Source organism: Micrasema longulum, unplaced genomic scaffold, assembly GCF_059751315.1.
Source record: "Micrasema longulum isolate JH-2025_06_02 unplaced genomic scaffold, ASM5975131v1 h1tg001193l, whole genome shotgun sequence".
In the NCBI taxonomy this organism is placed as follows: domain Eukaryota; kingdom Metazoa; phylum Arthropoda; class Insecta; order Trichoptera; family Brachycentridae; genus Micrasema; species Micrasema longulum.
In genome coordinates, this window is record NW_028278380.1 from 138,734 (window position 1) to 151,473 (window position 12,740).

General features: G+C 33.8%; 1 protein-coding gene across 1 annotated transcript in view; it reads right to left on the minus strand.

The window, feature by feature from the left end:
• Positions 1–12,740, minus strand: part of mam (neurogenic protein mastermind) — a 57,160-nt gene that overhangs the window by 35,830 nt on the left and 8,590 nt on the right. Inside the window, exon 3 of the mRNA XM_088234088.1 lies at positions 12,369–12,621. Within this exon, the coding sequence (XP_088090214.1) occupies positions 12,369–12,621 (253 nt within the window). The remainder of the gene's footprint in view (positions 1–12,368; positions 12,622–12,740) is intronic.

Sequence of the window (12,740 nt, forward strand, 5' to 3'; positions counted from 1 at the left end):
GTCCTAAAACCGTCGGGAGCTGAAAAGGACAAGGGCAAGGGGTGGGTTCAGATTTCAGTTATTTAAACAAATCAATAAAGAAGCATTAGGAAGGATGAGATCCAAGGACATAAGGTACATGCTTTCAACTATCTAGGGTCCGAAATTTAGGACCCTTGAACATAAATATTACTATCTGAAATGTCACAGAGATAACGGCCAAGCTCAAAGCTGGTGGTTTGGGAACTATTCTTCAATTGTTTATTGGTATTGTACATTGGGTTTCGCGGTGGAGCCCACTATTATCGAGTTCAAGTGTATTTGTATATTTATTTCATTTTATATATTTATTTAGGAATAACAGTCGATTATCAGAAATCATTTACTAGGCCAATGATTTATTGCAACTGTCCGCGGCATGAGAATAAAAATTTAGAGACTTTTATAATATAAGTAAGTAAAAACTATTTTGGGGTGAATGTTATCTGATGGTCAACTATATAAGTAAGTGAATTTTCTAGTAATTCGTTACAGTTATTCCCAAGTGAAAATTCACCGTCATTTATATGAAATTAATATTTAATTTAACTAAGCAGCCGATTCTTCTTCAAATTCAAATCAAGATACGTTGATATATTTAATTGTAAGATAAATGTTTGTATTTTATGTTAATCTATGTACATTTAAGGGTTAATGAAACTAGTTGATTAGCACTCGTAGGTACTTTGGAATCGATACATTAATCCACTTGGTTTTATAAAAATAAAAAAAACAATTGATAATTCAATTCACGAGTTGTTGCTTTAATCTGATAAGTTCAATTCTAAGGTTGACGATAATTTTTATACAAATCTAAAAATACCGTTAACGAATGTAAAATACCGTTTAGAACAAAGTAATCAATAAACAGGGAGCAAAATTATATAAAAGTTTGAATCAAATGAAAAACCTAAATATTTTTTATATCAAAAACATTTTTCACTTTGTGGTATGCCGTTCTACACTTATTTGTTTATAAATTTGTATAAACCACTATAATTTTTAGTTATACGTCATCATCAGGACTTATATTAATTTAGAATGACACGCGTTACTTTTTGTATTATAAAATATTGAAGTAAATAAAAATGTGGTAATTGTGATTTATAAAAATGTGTAAATTTTGATTTATACAAATTTATCAATAAAACTTCTTGGTTTAGTTACACTTTTATTTAATTTTGACCAACGAGCGCTTTCCCCTAAAAAGGCATCTTCAGGATTGGTAAATTGTTTACAACATTTTGAACTTTTATAATATGTGTTACAAGGTTTGGGCAATATAAGAAGATCACATAAGTATTTTATTAAGGGACAGACAGTCTGTGGGTTTGCAAAAACTGTTTTTTTTTCGGAAAGATTTAGACCGAAATTGGGATTAAGTCCTAGTAATAAGTATATTTTATTTGCGATATATTTTTATGAATATTGTTTGACACTGTTTAGCTACTGAAAAACAATAACTAATTAACAAATTACAATAGGGATAGAGAACATTTTAAAAAACGGAATATGGAAGTCGAGGCATTTACAGGGCTTATGACCTGTCATTGGCTGGTTTATGTGGCCACTTTACACACTGTTTAACATTCACCCTGGCGTAATTAGTTAATCTCAATGACTCCCTGGGGGTAAAATAAAAGTCTTTTGTCCACAAACATTTGAACAAACTCAAAATACTGTAAAACTAATCAATTAATTATACCGGAGTTTTGTAAAAAGAAAACAATATTGCATTGGGTAAACAAAACTGAATAATATTCCATCAGCATTTGAATTTATGCCGACGATATTATTATTTTATTTTATTCAGAAAACATACGGTCATACAAAATAAGTATTAAAAACAAAGATTTTCCAACATAAAAAGACGGTAAAAGGTGTAAATTTGACTAAATAAGAAAATAATAATTGCTAACATTTACGCTTTCCATGGAGGTAATTATTATATATATAATAAATAAAAATACCGAATGCACAAAATGTGAAATGAAAACAACTATATGCTTGAGTAAGAATACATTTTATGTAAGCATGCATCTTCCATGAAAAAAACATAATTTTTAAACGAACAGTGTACCTACAATAGTATAAACATAGAACATTTGAAACAATAGAAAGAAATTAACGAGGTTTAACATGATTGAATGAGTCGCATAATTATCATAATAGGTGTCACTTTCACATGCCTACGATCATTGTGATGAAGTGTAACTTTTCAAATTACACGTGAGTGCATAATCTAGAATACGACTGGTCTACCGTTTAATGACACGACGCCTACTCGCAACTCCACACGAGACGAGATGTTACGCTGATGGCAGATTTCATCAAAACAAGTTGAGCAGCAGCACTGACGCATTCAAATTTACCTGCATAAATTAATTTTCGGGTGCAAACATTGCCCCGCGGTTTTTTTTTAAATATATATATATATATAACTAGGTGTACTTCTCTAAATTTATTGCAACAGAGAGGGAAAAGTTTTTAAGAAGGGAATGAAGTCTGGGCATTAACAGGGCTTATGACCCGTCATTGGCTGGCTTAAGTGGCCACTTTACACACTGTGTAACATTCACCATTCTGCCTATTTTTAAGCATATACATTTTCTCAACTTTCCCATCAGTTGACATTTGTGAAGTAAAAGAGCTGAAACATTTATTGATGTCTGACTGAATTATTTCACATACTAGGCAACGCCTGAAAACATTATTTATACTTCTTCTTATAGCCAATGTTTTCCCTGTTTGTTACAATAGATTTAGATCTAAATAACTTCCTAGGGAGTGAAATCCGGTCTGTCTACAAACATTTGGGTAAATTTATCTTTATCACTTTTTTTCACCCACTTTCTCACTCTCTTTCACATCTATTTCTCACTCACTCACGTTTATCACTACAATACTGTCTGTTTCCGTATTTCTCCTTTCATAGAGATCCATGCTGAATGCATGCATTAACTTCATTGTTAATTCCAATACAGACCGTGTTTTTTTGTGTGACTTTCAACTTCAACTAAAGTTGTTTGTATTATTATTAAGTTACTGTATATTCGAAATACTATTTTTAAATGCGTGACAATCAGATAATTTTATTATTTAAAAAACAAATTCATCCCCCATATTAAACGATATGGTCAATTGTGGGCAATATATGTAGGTAGACAATGATTAAACTATTACTGGCGGAATTCTGAGTACATATTAATAAAAACAAAACTTACATGAATTCTTTATTATACAGGTGATTTAAAATGTTTGGTGAAATCCAAAAAAATCATTCACAGGCGGCCCTCGACTTTTGCACAATACGTTATTTCTCACATTAAAAAAAAACGTGTTTTTTACAAATGTTTATCGTTATCGTAAAAAAAAATCGTTTTTCCATGAAGTTCCTCCCCAAATACACATTAAAACCGGTTTAGTCATCCATTAGGGCACGTGTCGATGAGTTGTGTCGATTTATCTGTCTATATTGATATATTTTGCCCTTATAAATTTACAAACAAGAGTGAAAAACGAAAAAATTGCAGAGTTAATATGAATTTTAAAAATTAAGCACTCATATACTAAACACGTTTGAGACAAATATGGAAATAATTCGACGTTCTGATAGCGGTAGAATCATTTGCTTCGATCGGCTGTTCTTACGACATAAACAGGGTCTACGATATGTTCTATTTTGAAAATCAATAATAAAATTAAGTAATACGTTCAAAATTGTGGAAATATATCTTCAAGGATTATTTCCAAAACACACGGTAGTGATGGATGAAACGGAAAGATCTTTGTCGTCATGGATTGATGACACATTTTTGACTATCATGGAAGAATGTGATCCCAATGGAGAACGCATATCTCAAGAACGTAGGGCGATCGAGAAAGACACAGCATATTATAAAACTCTGTATCAAGAAAATAAAAAAGGGCGATATTCAAGTAACTCTCATTACCTTCATTATGTATATTGATAAATAAATATGAGACCAGCTTCAGAGACTCCGTCGCAGGCAGATATCGAATCAGAAATAAAATGATAAGGTCTGTCTGTGATGTTAAATACATAATGAGGTAGGGAAGAAGCAGAAAGCGCTTTTGGAGGGACTACGTGGACCGCAGGGAAGATGCGAGGCTAGCAAAAAACATTAAGTCTGAAAACCCCTGCACTACTATACTCGATGATTTTTTTTACATACCTCGACTTTTGAACATTCAACATTCGCACAAATTTTCAGAAACCAACTATGTGCGAAATTCTAGGGCCTACTGTGGTAATAAAAAATATTGAATACAACGATAAAAAAAATACACAGATGTACATAGTAGGTACTTCCGGGCGATGATTATAAAATTTGGTACAAATAAACAAGTAAGCGTGTATAATGAATTTTAAAAAAAGGTGATCATGATGACTTTGGGATACGCTCTGAAGTGAGAAGTAATTTCATCACCGTTTGGTTTTTTGATGAACAGTCGCCCTTGGCACTAGTGCAATTGGTTCACGGCGCTATGATCTAATAGCATTGAATCCTACATAAACATATTGTGAAATAACAACTGAAATGTAAATCTATGTAAGTGCGTTTGATCACTCAATATACAATCAGATGACGGAAACATCGCTTTACTTTCCACAAATTGTAAACATTTTGCCATGATTATTTTCACGTAGGGAAAAATAAACAAAATTGGGTGTGGAGAAAGCCTTTAAATAATTTAGAAACTACTCATTGGCAATCATTTTACTATGTCACGGAGAAAGTGATATTTACGATAGTGGGACATCTTTTCAAGGAGTATTGAGAGAGGGATGCTAGCATAGTTCAGCCATTTGGAGTAAATATACAATAAGAGAATAGCTAAATATAATATTGAAAGTGCAAATGAAGATGGACGCAGATATGGAAAGAGACCGTTAAAGACAAAGCACTAGCACGTAACATTTTTTGCAGACGAACGTTGTATCAAGTCGGAATAATCGTGCGTGCATGAGAAAATGCACATAAAATCTGGACGTACGTAAGTAGAATAGCGTTATTCTTCTATTATCTACAAACTCTACCCCACGAGGAAAAGGCGAGATAGCAGTTAGTCAGTTATTATGATAGTTTAATGAATAAAATTTCCGAAATATAACCGAAACAAAATATCACTATTTATTTTCTATTATAAACATACAGTGGTGTACATTTTGATGCATTGATGCATAAATCACAGTGATTACTCGATAATTTATTACGTCATGAAGATACAATTATCAGTCGTATGTACACTCAAACAACGTGCGTCAATCTAGTCAAATACCAAACCTCGAAACCTCATACTTTAGAAGACATGAAATAACAAATAAAAAACGATAACATTACGAAACACACGCTTATATTTAAAATCGGCTGAATCGCGGATATGTTACATTCTTCCGGCATCTTACTCATCTATGTACCCGCATATATTTTGATTTTCTATGTATATTTGATTATATTATGTCTGATAAGGTCATAAATACAAATCTTTAGCATGTGACGACAAAATAAATTTGACTTAAATTTGAGGTTTAATGAAATTAAATATTGTATAGATTCAGTTTTGTTAAACGCGCTTGACCCGAATATAATAAATAATGAAGACCGGAGGGCCGAATTTTACCACCATTAAGAAAACATATTTTTTAAAATAATATTAATTTTTATATAATCTTCCCAAAGTGTTAAGAAATTTACAAGTTTATAACAATGAAGAAGTATCTACGAGGAATTGCGAGAGAAATAAAATATATTTGCGTACATTCAACGTTTTTGAATCCGAAAATGATTATAGTGATTTCGGTATATTGTTTGTGTGTAGGTATACGGGTATACGTATAAAGGAAAGAAACAATTGATCAGTTTTACATCGTTATTTGAACAAATATGTAATATGAACCTTGACATCGTTTCGATTGAAAAGTGAAGATAATAAATGCTATAGAAAACTGTAAATAATGTGCACACTCATTCGTACTCGTATTTATGGCCACTATCATGGTATCATGTGTGTCTTATTCCGCTCGCTTTCACGGTGATATTTTGGTACCTACTTATAGTAAATAATATGAGGTAATTTAGAATATGCTTGCGTTAAAATATACTTACGAGTATTATATGCAAACGCGTTGATAGTCATTATCGGTAATGGAAATGCCAAAATTACGAAATTATGACGATAAACCAATAATTAGTAATAATAGCAATCTATGGGTTTTAACCTGTTTAGTACCCATTGTCACTGAAATATATTTATTTGTATTACATTATGAAGACGCAACAGTTTCTAAAACCGTACAGACGGTGCTCGCTTTATTATAATCAACACAAATGTTCAATGTTGTAAATTGTGAATAACTTATTTTTTAGTGAACCAGAATCAAAAATCAAACTTTTTTGTATACGAGTATTTTCAAACCCTATGCATAGTTTTATATAAGCAACATGAATATTCATTATATTAAAGTGAATAACATTGTCATTTTTCTAAATAAATAGGCACTTGACATTTGATAATGCGCGTGGTGTTTCTATGTTTCAGTATCTTTCAGTGTTTTCCAAAACATTTTTAATTTTAACAAACGGTAAATATTGTCTTGGAATTAAACTGTTAGTAACTAAACGTTTTATATTTTACGTTGCTTAAAAAGTTTGAAGTGTGCACAAAAATGTTTGAATATTTTGTAATATGGGTAGGTAAGTACGATCTTACACAGAGAAAATAAAATCGGTGTTACTCAAATGAAATCAGTAGACCACGAAAATGCAAAGATCATCCTCGAGAATAATAAAGTGAGGACTCTCTGTAGCTTATTTCTAAGTATGTGCATAAAAGTATTCTAGTATTGCACAACACTATGACACTTCGATTGCTTCTCTTTAGGTCATATTCAAGAATGATTTCTAGAGCTTCAAAAGACTTACGTTTTCAAACTGCGGGCTCGATCGCATCGTGAACAAATTAACCGTTGACAATATCACTAGAATACCATCAAAAATTTCGTCGATAATTATTTCACTGATTTCATTCCTTTTGTTCAATACTTTTGATGTGAAATTCAATACTTTTGATTTTTGAAGTAACAAATAAACAAACAATAGTTAAAGCTTGCTGTTGCAAACGGTATTAGTAAACTCTCGGTAAAATATTTGTAAAATAACTACATATACTAATTTGTAAATAAACAGTATTTCCATTCATAATATTATGAACTCCTATGTTTTTTGCTTAATATCCGGTCAATAGGTACGGAATATGGAGGTAGGTGTAATAATACGTGTTACAAAAATAATTAGAAAGATTTTCAAAACGTGCATTGATAATGAAAATAACAACAATAAATAACGCTGGATTGGCACCTGAAGCGTAAGACTAATACACCACATGTACTATTTCAATGGAGTGCTCCATGCACTATTAGGTGCGGATTAAGGTTTGATGATAAATGATGAAGAAAGAATGAAGTTGACATAAAAAAGCATTTAAAAAATACTCAAATCTGAGGATAAAATAAGATGTTTAAAAAATATTTAAGTGACATTAGAATTAAGAAAAAAAAACCGTACAGTGCTTTCCTCAAAACATTGAGGAGACTCTTAAATCAATTTTATATAGTAAATTATTTAAGTGGTTTGAGGGTTTTCCATAAATGTGCCTAAGATTACATATTTAATATAGTTACATATATAGATGATACATAAAACTTTTTTTCGATTTGCAATATAAAAGTACTAACTCTACAATTAAATATTCGTACCCCCCCCCCCGCTCAGGGACATGATTATATATATAACAAGGGTGAGGAATATTGTTTTGAAAAATTGGTATGGCGCAATTTTTGTGAAAATCACCGCAAAGGTGATGACGGTCAATATTCCTCATCAAACCGAAATCGTCCGTTACACGTTTGTTGTTAAACTAAAATTCAAACCGAAAATTTGTAAGGCTTTTGTTCTATACAATAAAGCTAAAGGGCTTATCTTTAAGCGAGAGCGAATTATTACTCAGATTTGCACATACCACGGATTTGGACTCGAGGTGCGAAATATTCCTTGAGGAATTTTCACGTCACGAATTTCTGGAACGATATTTACTCATTACTTATTACTGTTTAATTGTTATTGGACCGTTAATGTAGACCTAACATATAAAAAAGAATATTTTAACGGACCCAAACCGCATGAGATATATGCAACCAATGTATGGATCACGCAATGAGGAAGTTCAGTGGTTATTTAAAAAAAAAATTATTTGTTAATAGACTATTAAACAAAACCAAAAATAGTTTTTTTTCAATTTTTATACATTGTATTATCAGCGCTACGATTTTTTAAAGTTTTGTATTTTTTAAATAACTCCGCGTGTGACGTCAGAGGTTCACTTCCGCTTATTCTCACTCGGTTCTTCTCGTTGGTCCAGAAACGGCATGCAGACCGGAAATCTTCCATGGCTCTCAAAGCATAGGTTGATTTATGTCAACCAGTGACGCCATTCAAAGTAGTGCGTTTTGTATTTTAGATTATTTTTTTCGCGCATCTTCAACAAACTTTGCCTTACAATTTAATGCTCTGATTCTCGTGCAAGAAAACATTTGTTGGATCCAATTTCCCGTAGGGCTGCAGTTCCTCATTTTTCACGCGATAGGGCGACTTTTCAACAACTTGTGTGGCACGTAGCGTGCACCGTCCTGCTGCAAATAAACCTGCGATTTCGTATTAAATTTTCACTACTCGTATTTCAATGCGTTGGTCAGATGTACACCGCAAGACAAAAAAAATTACGAGTTTACCTGCTACCGCGCCCCTTGACTTTACTGAACCCTTTTTCTAAGAAATCCTTTATCGATATCTCTTTCTTTTGTTTAATAAATTAAGGACACTATGTGTCACCTTTCTACAATATTTACATTTTAAAATGTCTCAACAGTCTTGTTTTACCCGCGTTTGAGTGAACATAACACAACAATCATGGAAAGTGCAAAGCAAATGTCGATTGCGATAAAATCCAAAATAATCACATTGTCGCAAGAAAACATATCTAATTGTGAAATATCTCGTCGAGTTGGGTATTCAGAAGGTGCAGTGAGGTTTTTATTTAAAAAAATCCAAGAAACTGGATCCATAGAATGGAAAAAAGGAAGCGGACGGGGGCGCGTGACATCTGCCCGAGATGATCGCTTAATAAAAAAAATTGTTATGCGCGATCGATTTTTAACGGCACATGAAATACACGCAGAGGTGCAGTCTACCAGCACATCAACATTTTCAGTAAAAACAGTGTCCAGGCGGCTGTTGGAGCATGGTTTCCAAGCACGGAGTCCCGCAAAGAAACCATTACTCACGGACAAAATGAAGAAGGCTAGACTGGATTGGGCGAAAGAGCACCAGAATTGGACCTTGGAGGATTGGCAAAATGTTGTTTTCTCTGATGAATCAAAATTCAACCTTTTTGGTCCAGACGGCAGAAAGATAGTTCGACGAAAACGTGGGGAAAGATATCATCCGTCGTGCGTCACTCGATCCGTTAAACATTCACCCTACGTGATGATTTGGGGGTGCATGACAGCATACGGTTTAAGACCTCTAAATTTTGTACAGGGTACGATGAATGCCATTCAGTACAAAAAAGTGTTAAAAAAACATATTATTCCAACAATCGAGGACATTACGCAGTATACCGCGGACCCAATTTTTCAGGACGATTCTGCGCCGTGCCATAGAGCCCGCACTGTGAGTACAAATATATATATTTTTTAATGCATTTTGTGACCACATGATAAATAATTTATTGTTTTTTTATAGATCAATGAATTCAAGGAGAAAATTGGCTTAAAATCGTTGACGTGGCCCGGGAATAGCCCTGATTTGAACCCGATAGAAAATTTATGGGCGATTATGAAAAAAAAAGTCGGGAAAAAAAAATCAAAAAACATTGAGGAATTAAAAAAAAACTTAATTCAAGTTTGGGAAGAAGAAATAACATCAGAAATTTTAGATTCGCTTTACGCTTCTCTAAATAATAGAATTTTACATGTTATAAAAAATAAAGGTGAATTCACTAAGTACTAAATATTTTTAAATGTTATAAATATGTTTAAATGTAAAATACTTTAATTTAAAATAAAGCGATAAGAACCTACTTCTTAAATATGAATTAAAAAATAACATGTCTTTTATTATTCCATCACAAACACTATAAATGACCATAAATGAACCGTTATGGGTCTCTAAGGTTCGGGTAATCTGATACCTGATATATAATGGCAATTTCTAAGTACAATTCATGAGTAAGATTTTTTATTTTAACCTTGAAATAACGAGTAGTCATCACATATGTCAAACAATATAAAAAAAACTAATTAAATATCAAGAATAATTCATTATATGTCAATTTTAGTTTTTTTTGAGAACTCGTAAATTTATTTGTCTTGCGGTGTATATATTTCCATTTTTCTTAACCGTATGGTTTTTACTACTCAAATGTCGAAGAATAGCTAACATCTACGAATTTGACACATAAAAATAGCGCTAAATTCAGAATGTCGATTTTTAAAGGAAAACTTTGAAATATATCGAAATCGGCGACTGATACGTTTCGAATTTCGCCGTTTAGACATTCGAATATATTTATTTATTTACATACATAAGTTTATTGTACATTATTTGAGACATGAGTCCCAACTCCATGGGACTAAAAGTCCTGTGTTGAGATGAGACTAGCAATTAGTTGACACAGACACATGGGTATATAACCACAAATATAGGATTAGAAACATAAAAAATAGTGTTTAAAAAAATACAAATATATATGGCAGATCAATATGGTAAACAGTAAACTCAAACATTCGGAAAATCATCAAGAAGTTTCCTACTCAAATCCCTCCCACTAAGGAAAATCCAGTCCTTAACTACATTCTTGAAAATAGTTTTTGTCCTTGAGAAGATCTTCAAAATACGCTCATACGCTCTTCAAAATATTGAACACTCTCGGTGCGATAAATGAGAGATGTCTCTAAGCAAAAGCCGTACGGGTTTTGGGTATGACATAATTCATGCTATGGGAAAGCGTCGTATGGACATTTTGCTGAAACCTCTCCGGAAATCTTATTAACGTTTATTTTAATTATTAACTTGAGAAAGTTAACAAAATTCAAAATTAAGATTTTTATTTTCTTTCTGTTTATCTTTTTATTTAATCAAATTTACGTAAGCAACTTCGTTTGCAAACAAAAATCACCATCTACAAAACACTACTACGTCCTGTACTCAAGTTTGGCTCTGAATGATGGGTATTGAATAAAAAATATGAGACATATTTTCTTATATTTGAGAGGAAAATACAAAGATATTCGGAGCTGTACAGGAAAACGTAGTTTGGAGAATACGGTGCAGTGAAGAAGTCTGCAGGATCTACAGTGAGACCGACATAGTGCAGTTTATAAAAACAGGAAGGCCAACGGAGGGCAACAGAAAGAATGAGTAAAGAGAGAGTGTCCAATAATATACTTGACACGGCGCCCCAAGGTTGATAGACACAAACTCCGATGGCTGGATGGAGTGCAGCGAGATGTGGATGCCATATTGTATACGGGACTGGAGGAGTACATGGCAAATTTGCCCATGCGACGATGAAACTCCTCAAGATGTCCCTCACCTGTTGATGCATTGCCCCCTTTTCAGCTTTCAAAGACAACAGCTGGAGGCGCGATGCAGAAGCTTGGGTGAAGATCTATGCGACATCCCATCGGTGATAGGTAATAAAGAACTCACACGAGAGGTGGTATCATGCAGGCAATTGGTAAAATAAACCAAAGTAGGGAACAAAATGCCGAACATTCCTCTAGTGGAACGGAAGGCCTGTTGACTACTGCCAACAGGCCGGCTTCTCCTGAAGAGTTTTAAGTGGTTTCCTCTCCACATGAGCAAATGCTGAGAAGTTCCTGATTGGCCAACATTAGTATATCCCTCCTGATCCCAACAGTTTAGATAAATTTAAAGAAATTTAATTGCATAAAAATCCACTTTTGAAATATAAACCTTGTATATTATAAGCAAGGTAAATAATAAAGCAACTCCCACAAAAAAAGAAGTACGTGGAAGAATAGAGGGAGATGGCGACAAATGCTGGAAGGCCCACGTCGACTGTAGAGCCAATGATGATGATGATGAAATTCGCTTGTATCTTATTGAGAGTTACTTAAATTCACACTCCGTATCGGCATCGTATATGGACAGGGTATAAATTTTGCCAATAAATTTCCTAAAATATCGGTATTATATCGGCAGAAGCGTGTATCGATAATAATAATAGAAAATAAGTGTACTTACAACGTGCACGCTGCTATGCAGGTTGGAGGTTAGGGAGTGCGCGTGGGAGAGCGCGTGAGGGTGCAGGGGTTCCTGTTGACGAGCGGTCTGTCTCTCGCCGCCCTTCTTGGCAGCCCGCTTGGCCTTACCCTCGAGGTAGCGCCTCTGCAGGGCGCTGGTCTCCTGATTCTGCTGCTCGCACACCCCGCTGAAGGACTGGTCGAAGCGGGGGACGCACTCGCTCTGCCGCCGCCGATAGCTCTCGATCCTTCGTCTGTGGAGAAACCGGCTAGTTGAATATACCAGTGCGTAGAATTTTCGTATTTCGCAGTCAAGTAAGACTGAGCGTCTTGCCTTCGTGTATATTATAAATAAGCCCATTGCAGGTGACGT